The 21,056-nt window shown below is 46.6% G+C and overlaps 1 protein-coding gene across 6 annotated transcripts in view; it reads left to right on the forward strand.

The window, feature by feature from the left end:
- The window catches only part of CRCP (CGRP receptor component), a 40,249-nt gene extending 21,575 nt beyond the window's left edge, over nt 1-18,674 (forward strand). For all 6 annotated transcript variants that reach the window (XM_025378581.1, XM_025378584.1, XM_025378586.1 and 3 more), the window contains 2 exons: nt 9,345-9,402; nt 16,277-18,674. In XM_025378581.1, the coding sequence (XP_025234366.1) occupies nt 9,345-9,402; nt 16,277-16,426 (208 nt within the window). In that variant the 3' untranslated portion in view covers nt 16,427-18,674. The remainder of the gene's footprint in view (nt 1-9,344; nt 9,403-16,276) is intronic.
- Nucleotides 18,675-21,056: the final 2,382 nt, after the last annotated feature.

Below are 21,056 nucleotides of genomic sequence, written 5' to 3' on the forward strand. Positions count from 1 at the left end.
TCCAGCCTGGTGACACAGCGAGACTCTGTCTCAAAACAAACAAACAAAAAAAACTCATAATAATTTAAGATCAGTCAAAGGTAAAAAAACAACCCACCAATACTGAACCTTCTAGTCCATGAAAACAGTGTAGCATACAGGTTCTGCACAAATTTTTTTAGATTTATACCTATTTCATAATTTTGCATGCTATTGTAAGTGGTGTTCATTTCCAGTTGTTGATTGCTAATGTAGAAATACAGCTGACTTTATATTGATCTTATGCCCTCAAGCCTTGAAAAATCCACTTATTAGTTCCAGGAACTTTTTTAGTGTATTCTTTAGGATTTTCTATGCAGACAGTCATGGTGTTTGCAAACAGAGTTTTACTTCTTTCTCATCTGTATGCCTTTTCCTTCTTTTTCTTATTTCATTGCCCCAGCTCAGGCCTCCAGGACGATGTTGAGTAGGAGTGGTGAGAGCAGACATCCTCAGCTTGTCCCTGATATTAAGGGAATACAGTTTGGCCTTCACCATTAAGTATGATGCTAGTTTAGGTTTTCCATGGATGTCTTTTACCAGGTTTAGGAAGTTCAAATTGCTGAGATTGGATGTTGAATGTTGTCACTTGCTTTTTCTATATCTATAAAGCTAAAAAGATTTGTAGCCTTTTGGCTGTATCTTTTTATTTACTTTCTAGTAGTTACTCTAGGGATCCCTACTGGGTTACTAGTAGGGTTAATAATATGCATGCCTGACCATTTATAGTCCGGAGTTAATGTTTTACCGATTAGTGTATATAGGTCTCTTTACCTTCTTTTTGTGTTATGGTTATATTTATAACATATAAACTACATACATTGAAACATATAATCTACATACTATTAGTGGTGTTTTAACATTTACTTTCTTTTTTTTTTACTTCGTTTTATTATTATTATTATTATACTTTAAGTTCTAGGGTACATTTACTTTCTATATTCTTACATACTTTAAAGAACTTAAGAGAACAAAAATGTCTTTTATGTCTACCCAAAATGTCATCGTTTCTTTTGCTGTCTATTTCTTTTTTTTTTTTTTTTCTGAGACGGAGTCTCGCTCTGTCGCCCAGGCTGGAGTGCAGTGGCGCGATGTTGGCTCACTGCAAGCTCCGCCTCCTGGGTTCCCGCCATTCTCCTGCCTCAGCCTCCTGAGTAGCTGGGACTACAGGCACCCGCCACCTCGCCCGGCTAGTTTTTTGTATTTTTCAGTAGAGACGGGATTTCCCCGTGTTAGCCAGGATGGTCTCGATCTCCTGACCTCGTGATCCACCCGTCTTGGCCTCCCAAAGTGCTGGGATTACAGGCTTGAGCCACCGCTCCCGGCCTGCTGTCTATTTCTGAAGTGCCCTGTGTCCTGTTTATCATTTACTTCACCAGGAAGAACTTCCTTTGGCACTTTTCTGAGAACAGGTCTGCTGGCTACAAATTCTCTTATTTTCATTTAGCCGAGAATGTCATTATTTTCTTTCATTCCTGAAGGATAATTTCCCTGGATTGATTGATCTTTTCCTTCAGAACTTTAAAGATGTCATTTCAGTGACTTCTGGCTGTCACAGTTTTTGGTTAGAAATCTGTGATCAGGCTAGATGCAGTAGATCACGCCTGTAATCTCAGCCCTTTGGGAGGCTCAGACAGGAAGATCACTTGAGGCCAGGAGTTTGAGACCAGCCTGGTCTTCATTGTGAGACTATCTCTATATTTTGAAAAATAATTAATTAAAAAAAAATTTTAAATCTGCTATCACCCTAACCCTAATGTGTCATTTTCCTCTGGCTGCTTTCAAGACTTTTTTTTATCCCCTCTGTACTCTCACTGCTTCACTTCACTAGCCTAAAAAATTTTTTAGGCCGGGTGCGATGTCTCACACCTGTAATCCCAGCACTTTGGGAGGCCGAGGCAGGCGGATCACAAGGTCAGGAGATCGAGACCATCCTGGCTAACACGGTGAAACCCCGTCTCTACTAAAAAAATACAAAAAAAGAAATGAGCCGGGCGTGGTGCTGGTTGCCTGTAGTCCCAGCTACTCGGGAGGCTGAAGCAGGAGAATGGCGTGAACCCGGGAGGCGGAGCTTGCAGTGAGCCGAGATCACGCCACTGCACTCCCACCTGGATGACAGAGCGAGACTCCATCTCAAAAAAAAAAAAATTAAAATTAAATTTAAAAAAGATTCTTTAAGTCTTTGGTCTTCAATAATTTGATAATGATATGTTTCAGCTTTTTTTCCCCAGTTTGTCTTTGCTGAGCTTCTTGATTATGTAGATTTATGTTTCTTACTACATTTGTAAAGTTTTCACCTATTTTTGAAATATTTTTTCTGTCCCAATCTCTTTCTCCTCCTTTTCTTCAGCTTCCAAAAATACAACTGGTAAACCTCTGATACTGCTGTACAGATCTTTGAGGCTCTGTTCCTTTTCTAAAAAATTGTAGTTCAAATGGAGTAATTTCTCTTTTTTTTTCCTTTCTCTTTTTTTAATAGAGACAGGGTTTCACTCTGTTGCCCAAGCTGAAGTGCGGTGGCGCCATCAGGCTCACTGCAGCCTCAAAGTCTAATGAGATGATTTCTGTTGATCTGTTTGTATACGCACAGATTGTTCTGGCATCTTCCGTTATCAAGCCTACCAGTGAATTTTTCATTTCGGGTATTTTTCAGTTCTAAAGTTTCCATTTGGTTGTTATAACTCTGCTCTTTTCTGAGAACTTGTATTATTCCATTCATTTCAGGAATGTTTACCTTTCCCCCCAGTTGTTACAATAGTTAGAATCTTGATAATTTTAACATCTGGGGTATCATGGGCTTGGCACCTGTTGATTATCTTTTCCCTGGAGAATGAGTCATATTTTCCTGATCTGGGTAATTGTAGATTGTATCCTGGGCATTTGAGTATTATATTGTTTAGACTCTGGGTCCTGTTAAACTCTGGTTTGTGTTTTAGGAGGCTGTCAATCCAATTAGGTTCAGACTTCAAGTCAGTCTTGCCTTCCGGGGCAAGGATTTCAGTGTTATTTGGTTTTGAAACCGTTGCCCTGCCACTCTGGGTGTTTGCATGTGGGGCTGGACTGGTGGCGTAACTCTCTCCCTTCTCATTCGGGGTCTTTGCTCTTCTGGGTCTGCTCCATGCTTGCTGTTTTGGTGCTGTTCTGCACATAAATAGCTCAGGTGAATCTAGAATTTGTGTTGGTTGATATTCAAATTTGGAGGAGTCCCCTTCTGTAGCTCTTCTCTCTGGAACTTCCCTACTCTCTGGCCCACATGATACCCCTCTTTGGGTCCTCTAGCCACAAGTTCCCGATTGTCTCTCAAAGGTTTGCCTGCCGGCTTGTGTATGGTTGTTACTAGAGCTGTCCTTGGAGCACAGCAGGGAAAGTAGAAAAGGGAAAAGGAAAAAGGACTCTTCGGCACTGTGGACAGCGAGGGCTTCCAGGCTACGCCTGCTGCTGGTCCCCGCCTGGGGGGCTGCCCTTGAGTTGTGAGCTCCTCCTGGGTCTCCAGCCTTTCTCAGTCTCCTGGCCGGAAAGATTGGATTTCTCCTGGAGTTGGAGCTGCCTGTGGGGCCACCACAGCTGCACCAGGATTGAGGCCCTGAGACAAAAGAGGGGAAAAAACCCCAAGAAACTCACATCCATCCTCCACTCCAGATGGTTCTCAGGTTTTGTTTCCCTCCCAGACCACCTGCTTTTGTTTGCTTTTCAGAGTCCTCAGGTATTTTTGTGTTTTTTGTCTGGGGATTCTTTTTTTTTTTTTTTGAGATGGAGTCTCACTCTTGTCACCCAGGCTGGATGGAGTGCAGTGGCACAGTCTCGGCTCACTGCAACTGCTGCCTCCTGGGTTCAAGCGATTCTCCTGTCTCGGCCTCCTGAGTAGCTGGGATTACAGGCGCATGCCACCACGCCCGGCTAATTTTGTATTTTTAGTAGAGACAAGGTTTCTCCATGTTGGCCAGGCTGGTCTCCAACTCCTGACCTCAGGTGATCCGTCACCTCAGCCTCCCAAAGTGCTGCGATTACAGGCATGAGTCACCGCGCCCAGCTGTCTGGAAGTTTTTCATTGTAATATGTGGAGAGAGAAAAGCTTTTGTGGGCTTCCTTCATCTTCTCCTGTAGCAGCAGTGCTAACAGTTGATTTGTAAGGCCTCTTTTCAGCTCTTTGTCTGGGCTGATGTATTGCTTCCTAAGTCTAACATCTTTTCTACTATAAGTATGGACAAATACTGTTCAAAAAACCTACAAATATATAGGCATTGTCTTGCAAGCCGATTCATGATTGGCCGTGATCTATATAAATTTAAAGCAGACTGTAGAATTCAAGAAAGATTAATTTTAATTCCCTTTTTTCCATTAGTGATCCTAAAATCAAGGATTTTAAAAAATCTTTTAAAAAGACTTTCTAAACCTTTTAACTTCAACCCTGTGATTAATCGCTTGGTTCCATGACTCTGCCAAGAGCAAACGCTACAGGCAGTGTTGTTGTCCAACAGCCAGTAGAGGGAGCGGCAGGCTTCTTCACTGCGGCTGGGCCTGGCTCCTCCTCTGGGAACTTGCAGCCCTTGTTATATTTGTGAGCACAACACATCCAGTTATACTCTTGTAGTTATTTTTAAATGTACAATTAAATTATTGTTGACTCTAGTCACCCTGTTGGACTATCAAATACTGGATCTTATTGATTCTTTCTATTTTTTCATAGTCATTAACCACATGCACTTCCCCCTGCCTCGCCCACCCCACTGCCCGTCCCCGCCTCTGGTCTGCTACTCTCTGGTCCTTCTCCTCTGTCTGTCTCCAGAAAGCACGGACTTCTTGGTTACAGCCTGTAGTGGTAGCTGAGATTTTGAGGCCTGGGTGAAGACGTCAGTAGGAGGGTCAGAGGATGAAAGTCAGCACCATGAGAGTGCCTAAACCTTGCTGAAGAAGAGAAAATCCAGGAGATGAAGAAGGGAGAGTTGGAAGGATCAGAAAAGAATTGAGAAAGGTGTCATGGAAGCCCTGAAGGCAGGCAGTTTCAAGGAGGGAATGATCAGCAGTGTCACATGTCACCAACAGGATGGAGTGGGACTGAGGAGCAGCCACTATGTGTGGAGGACACCAGGCCCTTGAAGCAAGAACAGTTTTGGTGATCACTGGGGCAAGAGCTAGGGTGTGGGGAGTTGAGAAGCAAGGGGAGAAAGTAGACACAATGAAAGAGGCTTGGTTCTGAAGCCAGCGGGGAATGTTTGTGTCCCAACCCCCTTAACTCCCCCAATACCCCAGACTGGAGTGTGCAGTGTGTGGGGGCCTGCCGTGACCACAGCAGTGCTCAGCTCCTTGGATGTAGGACAGGGAACTTGCTTGGTGGTTCGACCTCGAGCTGGAGTTTTTCAGGGAGCGGTTGTGAATGTCGTTGCTGATCTTAATTCTGGTCGTCTCATTACCAGATCCCCTGCAGCTTTTAGTCCTTGCAGTCCCTCTTCTCCCTCTTCACGTGGAGACCTCTCAGATGGGAACTCATCTCCTTTCTAATTGGCTGCTGCTTTCCCCTCACCATGGTCTCGGTGGAACATGAGACCCTTTGCTGGAGATTTGGGCAGCAGTTTCTGAGGTTCTTTACTCTTCCCTCCTGGAATTTCAGCCTCTCCACATGTTTGTCTCCCCAGCTGGTGGCCATTCTCTACTTTCCTTCCAGACCCTCCCTACTTCGGCTGGAGTTGGTTTTTTACTTCTGTGTTATCAAGAGGCTGTTTCCTCCACAGTCATTCCTCAGTCCCGAGAGTCCAGTTGTCAGCACAGCTGTCATTCCACTGAACTGCACAGGCCACTGATGACCTCTTGGTTGGCAAATCCAGTGACTTCTACGTTGACACAGTCTACCTATCTTTCTCGCTCTGTCGCCCAGGCTGGAGTGCAGTGGTGTGATCATAGCTCACTGCAGCCTCAGACTCCTGGGCTCAAGCAATCCTGCCTCAGCCTCCTGAGTGGCTAGGACTACAGGTGTATGCCACCATGCTTGACTAATTGTTTTATTTTTATTTTTTGTAGAGACAGAGTCTCAGTTTGTTGCCCAGGCTGTTTTTGAACTCGTAGCCTCAACTGATCCTCCTACTTTAGCCTCCCAAAGTGTTGGGATTACAGATGTGAGCCACCGCGTCTGGCTTCTGGCCCCTTAAATGGAGGCGCTTTATGGTGTTCTGTCCTGGTTCACTCGTTCCACAGTTGGTCTCTGGAGCATAATATCCACTCCATGGTTTCATGTAACTCCTTGCAAATAAAGCTAGTGCTGGTTTTTTTCCTTTAGTTCTAGACCAAACTAGACACACTTTTTGACAGAAGCCTCTTCAGAGTTATAAAGGTACTACAAACTCAAATTTCATTTTAAATAATGTATTTTTTTTCTAAACAACCTAACCTTGACTCTCTCTATTCCCTCACTCCTCCTCCCCCACCCCACCCAATCTAGGCAGTTGTAAAGTACTGTTGACTTTACCTAAGGGTGATGGGAAGCATTTCACATGTGCTTACTGGCATGCCTGTTGCTGCTGGCCAACTTTATAACTGCACTGTCTACCTCCATTTTTTGTGGGTCTTCCAGAATCACTGGCAGCACCAGCCAGAGCATGCCCCTCTTCCTTGGTTGCTCTCCTGTACTGACCAAGTCACACCCAGCTTTTTGATAGAGCCCTTTTTGATCTTATCCCAAATGACTCTTTCACCCCATGTCTCACCCCTCTTTAGCTGTTTCCTAAAACTCCGGGAGCTTTCTTTCCTGTGGGCATGTCCTTGTGTTGTTCCTGCCCTGGCTGGCTGTCCCTCCCATCCCTTTTGTGTTGAAAAGCCATCAGGGGCCAGGCGCGGTGGCTCAAGCCTGTAATCCCAGCACTTTGGGAGGCCGAGGCGGGTGGATCACGAGGTCAGGAGATTGAGACCATCCTGGCTAACATGGTGAAACCCCGTCTCTACTAAAAAAAAATACAAAAAACTAGCCGGGCGTGGTGGTGGGCGCCTGTAGTCCCAGCTACTCGGAGGCTGAGGCAGGAGAATGGCGTGAACCTGGGAGGCGGAGCTTGCAGTGAGCCGAGATCGCGCCACTGCACTCCAGCCTGGGTGACACAGCGCGAGACTCCGTCTCAAAAAAAAAAAAGAAAAGCCATCAGGGTCTAGTGCAAGTGTCATCTCTGTGGAGTCTCCCTTCTTGAGTCTAGAGTAAATGTTTGGGGGATTACAAGCAGTAGAACTTGACTAGAGCTGTCCTAACAATGACTGCCATTTATGGAGAAATTATTGTGGGACAGATTGCATTATGACGCTTTCCATCCATTATCACATGTACACTAGAAGCAGATGGCCAAGAACAGGAGCTTTTCTGCCATTTACTAGCTTTGCAACTGTGGACAAGTTAATTACTATCTCAGTGTCAGTGAAATCTGAGGATTCAATGTACTTCCACATGGAAAACAAGCAATAAATGGTAGCGGTGGCCTCTGGGAAGATCATCCCTCTTCATCCTCTCATAAGATAGTAAGTACTGTTATCGTTCCTATTTCATAGATGAGGAAACTGAGGCTCAGGGAGAGTGGGTAATTGTTCTGCTTCCCCCAACACATGGCTGCAGGAGTCGTGGCTTCTTCATGTTTTCACTCCAGAAGGTCTTTAACGCAATAAATACTTACTGAGCTGATTGGAAAGATGGATCTGCAGCCCCAGAGTCAAATTGAGAGAGAAATATAGAAGTTGTCACCTGCAGGGGGGTGGTCATTGCAGTTGTTTGATCTCCTCGAAGTTCTGTAGTCTTTCAGCATCCACACAATTCAGCCCCCCTTTCAGCAATGAGCTGTGTCTTTCTTTGAGGCAGATGATCACTATATCTAACTGTCACTCAGATCTTTTGTTGTGAAAATTTGCATGTATTTGCCTTCTTTCTCCAGCTGGGTTAAGTGCTTTCAGGGCAGAGGGATTGTACCTTGTATTTCTGTGTATTAACTCCCACCTCTTTTTTTTTTTTTTTGAGACGGAGTCTCGCTCTGTCGCCCAGGCTGGAGTGCAGTGGCAGGATCTCAGCTCACTGCAAGCTCCGCTTTCCGGGTTCACGCCATTTTCCTGCCTCAGCCTCCTGAGTAGCTGGGACTACAGGCGCCCGCCACCTCGCCCGGCTAGTTTTTTGTATTTTTTAGTAGAGACGGGGTTTCACCGTGTTAGCCAGGATGGTCTCCATCTCCTGACCTCGTGATCCACCCGTCTCGGCCTCCCAAAGTGCTGGGATTACAGGCTTGAGCCACCGCGCCCGGCCAACTCCCACGTCTTTTAGTCCCTCTTTACTAAGATAATAGGTCAAATCTGGGAAATATTAATCTCAAAAAGGAATTCACCCATTTCTAAGAGATGACCACACAAGATGATTTTGTGTGTTTCAATTTTTTAGTTTTAGAGATAGGGTGTGGCTCTGGGACCCAGGCTGGAGTACAGGCTAAAGCGATCCTCCTGCCTCACCCCCTTGTCCTCTGCCTTCCGTAGCTGGGACTGCAGGTAGCTGGGACTACAGGCACAACCCACCATGCCCAGCTAATTTATTTTAATTTTTTGGTAAGGTCTTTTAATGTTGCCCAGGCTGATCGGAAATGCCTGGCCTCAAGGGATCCTCCCACTTGGCCTCCCAAAGTGCTGGGATTATAGGCATGAGCCACCACACCTGGCCCAAGGTGATTTTGTTAGTTGGTACTTTCTGTAATTTGGATGAAGAAAGCATTATTTTCTTCACATTTTCCAGATAGAAATTACCATCCTGGGCCGGGCGCGGTGGCTCATGCCTGTAATCCTACCACTTTGGGAGGTCAAGGTGAGTGGATCACTTGAGATCGGGAGTTCGAGACCAGCCTGGCCAACATGATGAAACCCCGTCTCTACTAAAAACATACAAAAAATTAACTGGGCATGGTTGTGGGCACCTGTGATCCCAGTTACTTGGGAGGCTGAGGCAGGAGAATCGCCTGAACCCTGGAAGTGGAGGCTACAGTGAGTCAAGATCGTGCCACTGCAAACCAGCCTGGGCAATAAGAGCGAAACTCCATCTCAAAAAAAAAAAGGAAAAAGAAAATGACCCTCCTGTTTTTAAAATGGTACATGCACTGCTGCTTTGTTTCCTACAATCACACCTCTGATACCCATTCGTACCCTGAGCTGGGAGTCACTCACACACACGTTCCTATTCCCATTCTCGGTTTACAGTTGAAGGAACTGAGAGCCACACTCCAGTGGTTTTCCCATTTTTTATCTGACAAAGTATTCTCTGTGCAGCTCAGTCAGGACTCAGGACTTAGGGCTATGCGAGTTCTCAACGCTGTACTTTCCCTCCACAGAGCTGAGAAGCTCCAGCTGCTGAACCACCGGCCTGTGACCGCCGTGGAGATCCAGCTGGTGAGCCAAGGGCGCCTGCGCTGGGGAGGCTGCTGTGGGTCTGAGATGTAGAAAGGCTGTGGTGGACAAGCTAGGAACTGTTGTTTTTTTTTGAAGAAGCTGCCCAACCACCCCATTTTTTAAGGAAAAGGAGACCTTGCCAGTTTGATCCTAGTTAATGTGGACTTAGGGACCGTAAAACACTGGAGGAGATTTCATTCCTCCCCTAGGATTTTGGCTGATGACTTGGCGGCTCTCTGTCTCCCCTGATGTCCAGGCCATTCTGGCCGTTGCTTCCCTGTAGGGGTTGTTGCCAACCAGATGTTGCATAAAAACATGAAACTCAGCATGTCTCTGGTGAACATTCTCTGCCCCCACGCCCACCCTTCACCCCACTCTTGCTTCCTCTCCTTCTGGGTGAGGGGAGCATGTGTGCGCTGTCCCACCGGCTCCCTTCCTTGCTCATCTCCTGGCCTAGCCTCCCATGCTGGAAACCTGCAAGCCATTCTCTTCCTTTCATCTCATAGTCACAGAGTCCCCAAGTTCTGTTGCTTTTGTCTTCTGTTCTTGCTTCTCTCCGTCCTGTACTGCGTTGATTTCTTTTTTTTTTTTTTGAGACGGAGTCTCGCTCTGTCACCCAGGCTGGAGTACAGTGGCCGGATCTCAGCTCACTGCAAGCTCTGTCTCCCAGGTTTATGCCATTCTCCTGCCTCAGCCTCCCGAGTAGCTGGGACTACAGGCGCCCGCCACCTCACCCGGCTAGTTTTGTTTTGTATTTTTAGTAGAGACGGGGTTTCACCGTGTTAGCCAGGATGGTCTCGATCTCCTGACCTCGTGATCCGCCCGTCTCGGCCTCCCAAAGTGCTGGGATTACAGGCTTGAGCCACCGCGCCCGGCCTGTACTGCGTTGATTTCTGCATTATTTCTCTACACGGCTCTTGTGGTTGTCCTCTCCCCATTCTCCCTGGCTCCCCAAGTCCATCTCCCACATCACCGTCAGAGATCACATCTAAAATGATGAATGTGATCCCGTTTCCCTGCATGAAACCATTTATTTAGTGCACCCTCATCACTTACGGAGTCCGCTTTGCACTGAGAGCATAGGCTTTGGAACAGGAGGAGGCAGCCAGAGTAGAGGGCCTGCGATGGGGTATTGGGCCTGGGAAATGATCCAAGGAGATACCCAGGCCACCACTGGGCACATTGTAGCCACTGCCTTCTTATTACAGGGCAGAGAGCATCAGTACGTGACAAGTGTCAAGCAGGCCATCTAACTGCCAGTTTAAAAAAAAAAAAAAAAGAAACTGTTCATTGTCTTTCTAGGATTGTTTTTGTCCTTCAGAATGTACCCAAAATTAAATTAGAACAGTTCCTTCCATGAAGGGTGCCTTTCTCTGGGAACCCGCCTGTAGCCTAAATAGAAACCCCTTTCTCATGTGTCCTGATTATTTTCATGCTTTACGCTGTGTTGGAGTTTCAACTTAGAGCTTAGAGGAGAGAAAAAACAAACAGAACAGCAAGAAACAAATCCCTGTCCCTCTGGGTTAAAGATCACATGTCATGTCTCCTCCAGCTTTAATCAGCAACATATGTTACCCATGGCTTAATGACAGGCAGAGAGAAGAGATGAGGATTAGCGTGACCTCAGCCAGAGCCTGTGGAAAGTGCTGTCATTACTTGGGGGAAAATTCGCTGCTATTGAGAATGCCTGGGGTGGGCTGGGCGCAGTGGCTCATGCCTGTAATGCCAGCACTTTGGGAGGCCAAGGTGGGCGGGTCACCTGAGGTCAGGAGTTCAAAACCAGCCTGGCTCAAGTGGTGAAACCCCATCTCTCCTAAAAGTACAAAAATTAGCTGGGCATGGTGGCACACACCTGTAATCCCAGCTACTCGGGAGACTGAGGCAGAATCACTTGAACCCGGGAGGCCAAGGTTGCAGTGAGCTGAGATCGCACCACTGTACTCCAGCCTGGGTGACAGAGTGAGACTCCATCTCAAAAAAAAGAGTTCGTGGGGTGTGCCAGACCTTGGTCCTGGCGCCAGTGATTGTCTGTCACTTTGAATGCCCTCCCCACAGTCTTGGAAGGGGGCAAGTGTCCTCTCCATTTTAGCCCAGAGGGCTGGTGAGTGGCTGATTGAGACCTTCTGATTCAGAAGCTTTACTTTGCTCCTCCAAGCTAGGTACTCGTGCTTGATAAGACGAAAGATGTGTGTGACATCTCCTAAGATGGTTTCCTTCTCCTTTCTACAAAGTATGTAGGCCTTGGTAGAAAGTGCTGTTTCTCAGCAGTTGAACCATTTTACACCCAGATTCTTCCCACTCTGGAATTTGGCTACAAAAGGTAGCAAATTGTTTACCAAGGTTTGTAGCAGTATCTCTTCTCACCAGAGAGTGAATAAGAAATGAAAGCTTTGACTGAACATGGTGGCTCACGCCTGTAATCCCAGCACTTTGGGAGGCCAAGGTGGGAGGATTGCTTGAGACCAGGAATTCAAAACCAGCCTGGGCAACATAGTAAGGCCCCATCTCTACGAAAAGTTAAAAAAAATTAGCCAGGTGTGGTGGCGCACACCTGTGGTCCCAGCTATTCAGGAGACTAAGGTGAGAGGATTGCTTGAGCCCAGAATTTCAAGGCTGCAATTAGCTATGATAGTGCCACTGTACTCCAGCCTGGGTGACCGAGCAAGACCCTGTCTTTAAAAAAAAAAAAAAAAAAAGCAAATGGCCAGGCACAGTGGCTCACACCTGTAATCCCAGTACTTTGGGAGGCTGAGGTGGGTGGATCACCTGAGGTCAGGAGTTTGTGACCAGCTTGGCCAACATGGCCCCGTCTCTACTAAATACACAAAAATTAACTGGGTGTGGTGGCATGAGCCTGTAATCCCAGCTACTCGGGAGGCTGAGGCAGAGAATCGCTTGAACCTGGGAGGTGGCAGTTGTAGTGAGCCGAGATTGCGCTACTGCGCTCCAACCTGGGTGACAAGAGCGAAACTCCATCTCAAGGAAACAAAAAGAAATAAAGGTTTCACTTACAGTGGAAAGCGCAAAGGACTTGAGTGAGAAGTTCCCTGTATCAACACTAGAGCCATTTTTTCTCCCTGGGTCCAGAAAACAGTCCCAGTGTTCGACATTTATTACCATTCACTTGGGAGCCAGGTGTCTTTTGGAGGCTGAAACCTCACCTCTTCAGTTACGCCTGAGCCGTGATTTGCCGTGGCCCTCTGATGACTGCCTGCTGACTCAGAGACTCAGGAAATGAGGTGGCCACCCGGCTTAGGACTTGTCGTGCCCAGTTGTGTATTGATTTGGAATGATTTGTGAGCCCTCTGGGCTGAGGTCAGTGAATCCTGTGACCTCACAGGCCACTGTCCTGAACAGCACTACCATCTAGGCCTGTTAGTAATTTCGTGATTATGAAGTCTGGACTCATATAGAGTGTTATTGCTTGTAAAACACTGTTACATATGTTCTCCTTTTGTCCTTGCTGTAGGCGTTACTTTCATTTTACATTAGAGAAAATTGAAATTTAGAAAGCCAGGTTTAGTAAACTGTTCTGGATCAAATATTTAATAGTGTACGTTGTTGCTCTCAGATCTTTGACTCATTTTGAGGAAAGTAGGACATTAGGTTTGGCAACTTCGAGTTGCCATTTTTGGAGATCAGCAACCCAGTTTGATGCTCCTGGGACTGAGATAATGAAAGTTTATCATTTGTGTTAACTCAGCTGTCGATACTTCAGACTTTTACATTTATTTGTCCTTATGTTCTGAACTACCTGAAATGATTGGTATCTGAGAACCTTGAGATGGTGCTTTGAACTTTACTCTTGGAATGTTTCTCCTCTGTTGGAAAGAAAAGGTGAAGGGTCAGGCACAGTGATTCATGCCTGTAATCCCAGCACTTTGGCAGGCTAATGTGGGAGGATCGCTTGAGCCCAGGAGTTCAAGACCAGCCTGGGCAACCCCATCTCTACAAAAAATAATAAAAAATAATTAGCTGGACATGGTGCCACATAGCTATAGTCCCAGCTACTCAGGAGGCTGAGGCAGGAGGATTGCTTGAGCCCAGGAGTTTGAGGCTGCAGTGACGATTGCGCCAGTATGCTACAGCCTGAGTGACAGTGTAAGACCCACTCTCTTTGGGAAAAGAAAAGGCGGGGGTGAGGGATAATGTAGGCATTGTCATTTACGCTAGTGATCCAAGAGGTGCTAGTGTTTTATTTCTGAAAGTTTCTTTTTGTTTATATTTCATTTAGTTTAATGCAGTGTAGGGTTTCTTCCTGTGACTGGGAACCTTAGGTTGAAAAACAAAAGGTCCTGACTATAATTAACCCTGAGGATTGGATGTTGATAAAAGGTTCGGCTGTTAGTGAATTTAGCAAAGTTTTTTTCTGCTCATTCTTTCCTCAAACGGAGATCATCTTTTCTCTGGGTTAAATAACCAAATCTTGGCTATTTTCCTCCTTTCTCTGCTTTATTCTTTGGGGGCAGTACATGTTAGATTACTGCTTTGTATAGACTGTAACTTTGCATGTCTAATTTTAAACATGGCTTTTTGGCCGGGCATGGTGTCTAACTCCTATAATCCCAGCACTTTGGGAGGCCGAGGCTAGTGGATCGCCTGAGGTCAGGAGTTCAAGACCAGACTAACCAACATGGAGAAACCCTGTCTCTACTAAAAATACAAAACTATCTGGGCGTGGTGGTGCATGCCTGTAATTCCAGCTACTAGGGAGCTGAGATCACCCCATTGCACTCCAGCCTGGGCAACAAGAGTTAAACTGTCTCAAAAAAAAAAGGGGGGCGGGGGTTGAAGATTGTTTCTTTCTCCCAAGAGAATTTACATTTTCCTGAGCCATGGAATCTTTAGAAAATGGTCATTTTATTTCACAGCGTCATAGGGAGTAGCCCCCATTGATTCGCTCAGGATCCCCCCGCCCCATCCTGGGACACCAGAATTATTATCTAGTTGCAGAAACACTTTTGGGCTGAAGTGAGTGGAGAGACCAGGGTTTTGCCAGGAGTTCGTGGTGTGACCTTGGGCATGTCACATGACTTCCTGAACTGTGCTGTTGTCTGTAAAGTGAGGTGGTCAGACTGGGATCCTCTCCAGGATTGCAGGCCTGTCCTATTACCTTGTTTTACTTCAGTCTGCCAGGATTTCTTTCTGGAACTCCCTGTGGTTCCATTTGCCGAATTTCAGAGATTGCTGTGGGGAATGCTGTGGAATAGGACCTGGCCACCTTGAGCTGAGAAAGGTGTTTGTGATCGATGGTTGATGCCACCAAGCAAACAGGGTTAAGTAACTTGACTGCCTGCATGCTGCTTTTAAAAAGGCAGCTGACGACCTAATTCTGCTTAGAATTAGGGGCTCAGGCTGTGGGTATCATCTCTAGATTCAGATTTCTGGGACCACATCAGAAACCAGGTTTTGCGTGGACCTTTGATGGGCAGTGTGGTGTGGAGTGTGGGAGACTGTGGGTTTTAGACTGGGCAGGCCTGGCTGGGGATTCCAGTTCTACCTCTTGGCAGCATTGCTGAGAGGATGAAAGGAAATGCTGGACGGGAAGTGCAAGATGCAGCTCCAGGCACACGGGAGGCCTCCCCGCAGGGCTGTTGCTAGTGGGAGTGAGGATTAGAAGAAGGCTCCAGCCGGGCGCGGTGGCTCAAGCCTGTAATCCCAGCACTTTGGGAGGCCGAGACGGGCGGATCACGAGATCAGGAGATCGAGACCATCCTGGCTAACACAGTGAAACCCTGTCTCTACTAAAAAAATACAAAAAACTAGCCGGGCGTGGCGGCGGACGCTTGTAGTCCCAGCTACTCCAGAGGCTGAGGCAGGAGAATGGTGTGAACCCGGGAGGCGGAGCTTGCAGTGAGCTGAGATCCGGCCACTGCACTCCAGCCTGGGCGACAAAGCGAGACTCTGTCTCAAAAAAAAAAAAAAAAAAAAAGAAGGCTCCAAACCATTTGGCACACAGTGGGCATCATCAACGATGTTGATGTTCATTAAATTACAGCTGTGTGCCGGGCACGGTGGCTCACACTGTAATCCCAGCATTTTGGGAGGCCAAGGCGGGTGGATCACGAGGTCAAGATATTGAGACCATCCTGGCTAACATGGTGAAACCCCGTCTCTACTAAAAATACAAACAGTTAACTGGGTGTGGTGGCTCGCGCCTGTAGTCCCAGCTACTCGGGAGACTGAGGCTGGAGAATTGCTGGAACCCGAGAGGCGGAGGTTGCAGTGAGCCAAGATCGCGCCACTGCACTCCAGCCTGGCATAGAGCAAGACTCCATCCCAAAAAAAAAAAAAAAAAATTACAGATGTGCTTGTGAAATATAAAAGTACATAAAGTGCCATATAACTTCTCAGAGATGCATATGCAACCTGTTGACTTCTCTCTGTGCGTGTGGTTGTATAACTGTTAGCGTTTTCCTTTTTTTTTTTTTTTTTTTGAGAGTTGATCTTGCTCTGTCACCCAGGTTGGAGTGCTTGGCTCAACCTGGGCTCAAGTGATCCTCCTACTTCAGACCCCCGAGTAGCTGGGACTACTGGCACACACCACCATGCCTGGCTGATTATTATTATTATTTTTTTTAAGAGATGGGGTTCCTCTATGCTGCCCAGGCCGGGAGTTTTCCTTTTCTTTAAAGAAAAATGCTATCCTACAACTCAGTTTTTACTGACCCATTTTGATCAGTCGCATTGGCTCAGTCCAGGATGTGAGTTGGCTCCACCCCTTCCATCTGGAAGATGGAGAGGACTCACGAGGACCCAGGCCCTGAGATCTGTGTGCCAGGAGGCCGGGCTGAGACTGTGAGCACAGTGGGCAGGGCTGCCCAGGACTGTGAGTTTCATTTGTAACCCTGGAGGATTTTCTTTCCTTCTGCAGATGGTGGAAGAGAGTGAAGAGCGGCTCACGGAGGAGCAGATTGAAGCTCTTCTCCACACCGTCACCAGCATTCTGCCTGCAGGGCCAGAGGCTGAGCAGAAGAAGAAGACCAACAGCGACGTGGCAATGGACGAAGAGGACCCAGCGTAGAAGAGCACAACTGGCCCTGGCATTTCATGAAGTCAGAAGGCCCAGCAGCCGTTTCCTGGATGTTGAGAGGATTGTTTATTTGATTATACCCTCTATCCCGGCAGGCCTGGCTGGCTTCGTGGTTAGTTGGGTACATCACAAAAATAAGCTAAAAAGAAATATTTGTGCCTTGGGGAGAAAAAACATGGTGAAGACAGGCTGAGGTTGTCAGGGCAGAGAGCTGAAGGTGGGGACAGTGACCGTGGACCCCTCTGTGCTTGAAAGATTTCCTCCACAGCCTTTGCCCCAGTTGTGGGGAGGTCTCTATACACAGTGGGGAAAATGCTTGTGTCTTCTTTGGTGGGCCATGTCCTAATTAGTTTCATCTGCTTCCCTGGGAACTTACTAAACAGGGGCTCAGAGCACTGTTGGGAATCTGGTTAGAACCCCAGAGAGTTACTCTAAGTTAAAATGAGTCACTGACCTTGGCTCACCTTAGAGGAATTTCCTCGAGAACAACAGAGATAAGAAAAGAACCGGCCTGGCCAATCCTTCAACAGCTCTAGAGCCCCTTTTCTCTGCTGGCAGGGGCTTTGTTTACCAGCTCACTGTTTAGGCTAAATGTTAGGGACCAGATCACTGCAGTTGAAAACAGGCACTCCAGGCTTAGTGACAGTGGCAGCAGAAACAGTGTTGGCTGCCTTCCTGACCACCCCACTTTCCTGCCCTGAGACAGCAGCCCAGGGCAGGTGCTTCATATTGAGACCAGGTGAGCCTCATTTGCACAACAGTCAAATTGTTTGCTCCTTTAAAAAGGACACAATTAGCCTGGCCCGGTGGCTTATGCTTATAATCCCAGCACTTTGGGAGGCCAAGGCAGGAGGATCACCTGAGGTCAGGAGTTTGAGACCAGCCTGACCAACATGGAGAAACCCTATCTCTACTAAAAAAAAATACAAACTTAGCCGGGCATGATGGTGCATGCCTGTAATCGCAGCTATTCGGGAGGCAGAGGCAGGAGAATCACTTGAACCCGGGAGGCGGAGGTTGCAGTGAGCTGAGATTGCACTATTGCACTCCAGCCTGGGCAACAAGAGGGAAACTTCATCTCAAAAAAAAATAAGTAAGATTATTACCATGTGAAAGCCTTTTTAATATTCAGGAATTCAGGATTTGGAAAGTGTAGTTGCCCCAGGCATGTGGTTGTTGCCTTAGGTCCTGCGAATATTGCTGAAAATTGGATTTTCCACATTCACTGTCTTCCCTGTTTTAGGGAAGAAAATGATCGTAGACATTCGATTTTCCAAATTGGTAGTCTTTCATTTTCAATGCTAATGGGATTACTTCTCTTCCAACCCTCCTGCCCATCCATCCATCCCACTCCCCAGGCAATTGATTGCAGTTCCGTGCATCTTAACCTTACCATCTGAGATTCAGCTGAAATCTGTTTATAGGCAACATTGAAAGTACCAGATTAGGGTCAGGTGTGGTGGCCCACACCTGTAATCCCCAGCACTTTGGGAGGTGGAGGCGGGAGGATCATGAGGTCAGGAGTTCAAGACCAGCCTGGCCAACATAGTGAAACCCCTTTGCTACTAAAGATATAAAAAAATTAGCCGAGTGTGGTGGTGCATGCCTGTGATCCCAGCTACTCAGGAGGCTGAGGCAGGGGAATCGCTTGAACCCGGGAGGCAGAGGTTGCAGTGAGCCAAGATCGCACATTGTACTCCAGCCTGGCCAACAGGGCGAGACTCCATCTCAAAAAAATGAAAGTACCAGATTGTACTTGTAAATCTATCTAGGGTATTGGGAATTTTACTGGGAGCTGTTGATTTATTTCTCAGGGCATATGTGTGCTGTGTGCCGATCTGTCTCATTATTGTCTTTTTTTTTTTTTTTTGAGACAGTCTCGCTGTATCGCCCAGGAGTGCAGTGGCACGATCTCAGCTCACTGCAACCTCTCCCTCCCAGATTCAAGCGATTCTGGTGCCTCAGCCTCCTGAGTAGCTGGGACTACAGGCATGCGCCACTATACCCTGCTAATATCTATATTTTTTAGTAGAGATAGGGTTTTGCCATATTGGTCAGGCTGGTTGTAATGTCTCTTTTTAACACTGAATATGTTAGGTGGTTTTTCTTGATGGATTTAGGGTTAACCTAGTTAATAATAAATTGTTTCCAGGTAATTAACAAGTTTTGTCATCTTATAAATCTGAAGAGTTAATATTGTCATGGATACAAATAAAGTGAAATCTGACTGAAGCTAAAATGTGTGATTTTTTTCTTAAAAAACTGACTTTATTTAGATCTACATTTTTAATTGGATTTCAAGAAAAGTTTAAGTTTCTATATTTGAGACCTGAATTTAGCCTCAGTTTTTTGTTAAACCAGGTTCTGGAAGACTTAATTTTATAAGAAATGCACATATATTCCGTGTAATTTTCCTACCACATTAATAGTAAATGTTTCAGAAATAAAAATTGACCAGGCTCAGTGGCTCACGCCTGTAATCCCAGCACTTTGGGAGGCCAAGAGGGGTGGATCACGAGGTCAGGAATTCAAGACCAGCGTGGCCAACATGGCGAAACCCCGTCTCTACTAAAAATGCAAAAATTAGCCGGGCGTGGTGGCAGGTGCCTCTAATCCCAGCTACTTGGGAGGTTGAGGCAGGAGAATTGCTTGAATCAGGGAGGCGGAGGTTTCAGTGAGCCAAGATCGTGCCACTGTACTCCAGCCTGGGTAGCACAGTGAGACTCCGTCTCAAAAAAAAAAATTAAAACAACTGAATTCATGGAGGTAGAGATTTGAAGAATGGTTATCAGAGGCTAGGAAGGGTAGTGGGGGTTGGGAGGGATGGCTAATGGATACAACAATATAATTAGAAGGAATAAGATCTAGTATTTGATAGCACAACAGGGTGACTACAATCAACAATGATTTATTGTACTTTGTTTTTGTTTGTTTTTGAGACGATTTCATTCTGTCACCCAGGTTGGAGTGCAGTGGCAAAGTCTCAGCTCATGGCAGCCTCCTTCTGGGCTCAAGCAATCCTCCCACCTCAGCCTCCTGAGTAGCTGGGACCACAGGTGTGCGCCACCACACCAGGCTAATTTTTTGTATTTTTAGTAGAGACGGGGTTTTATCTCATTGCCCAAGCTGGTCTCAAACTCCTGAGCACAAGCAATACGCTTGCCTTGGCCACCCAAAGTGCTGGGATTACATGCGTGAGCTACTGTGCCCAGCCTCAAATTTAAAAATAAAGAGCCTAATTGCATTGTTTGTAACACAAAGAATAAATGCTTGAGGGGATGGATACCCCCTTTACTCTGTGATTACTATGCATTGCATGCCTGTATCAAAGTATCCCGTAAATATATACACCTACTATCTACCCACAAAAATTTAAAAAAAAAAATGGCCAGGCATGGTTGCTGATGCCTGTAATCCCAGAACTTTGGGAGGATGAGCTGGGTGGATCACCTGAGGTCAGGAGTTCGAGACCAGCCAGGCGAGCATGGTGAAACCCCATCTCTGCTAAAAATACAAAAATTATCCAGGTGCGGTGGTGGGCGCCTGTAGTCCCAGCTACTCAGAAGGCTGAGGCGCGAGAATCACTTGAACCCGGGTGGCGGAGGTTGCAGTGAATTGAAATAGCGCAACTGCACTCCAGCCTGGGTGACAAAGCGAGACTGTGTCTCAAAATATTAAAATTTAAAAATTTAAAAGTAAGAATAACTTAAAGTATAATTAGATTTTTTCGTTTATTTGTTTTTGTTTTTGAGACCGAGTCTCGCTCTGTCACCCAGGCTGGACTGTAGTGGTACCATCTCAGCTCACTGCAACCTCTGCTCCCAGGTTCTAAGCAACTCTTCCGCCTCAGCTCCAGAGTAGCTGGGATTACAGACATGCGCCATCATACCTGGCTTTTTTTTTTTTTTTTTTAAGTAGAGATGGGGTTTCACCATGTTGGCCAGGCTGGTCTTGAACTCCTGACCTAAGGTGATTCACCTGCCTCGGCCTGCCAAAGTGCTGGGATTATAGGTATGAGCCACCGCACCCACCCTACATTGCTTGTAACACAAAGGATAAGTGCTTGAAGGGATGGATACCCCATTTTCTATGATGTGATTATTACACATTGCATGACTATCAAAGCATCTCATGTAACCCATAAATAATACACCTACTATGTACCCACAAAAATTAAAAAACAAAAAACCCCACACCACTACCTCACTGATGCCATAATGTTTAACCATGCTTTTCACTTAAAGAATTCCAGGAGGCCGGGCGCGGTGGCTCAAGCCTGTAATCCCAGCACTTTGGGAGGCCGAGATGGGCGGATCACGAGGTCAGGAGATCGAGACCATCCGGGCTGACACGGTGAAACCCCGTCTCTACTAAAAAATACAAAAAAAACTAGCCGGGTGAGGTGGCGGGCGCCTGTAGTCCCAGCTACTCGGGAGGCTGAGGCAGGAGAATGGCATGAACCCGGGAGGCGGAGCTTGCAGTGAGCCAAGATCACGCCACTGCACTCCAGCCTGGGCGGCAGAGCCAGACTCTGTCTCAAAAAAAAAAAAAAAAAAAGAATTCCAGGAAATAGGCCAGGCGTGTGGCTCATGCCTGTAATTCCAGCACTTTGGGAGGCCAA

The sequence above is a fragment of the Theropithecus gelada genome, chromosome 3, assembly GCF_003255815.1.
Source record: "Theropithecus gelada isolate Dixy chromosome 3, Tgel_1.0, whole genome shotgun sequence".
Classification (NCBI taxonomy): domain Eukaryota; kingdom Metazoa; phylum Chordata; class Mammalia; order Primates; family Cercopithecidae; genus Theropithecus; species Theropithecus gelada.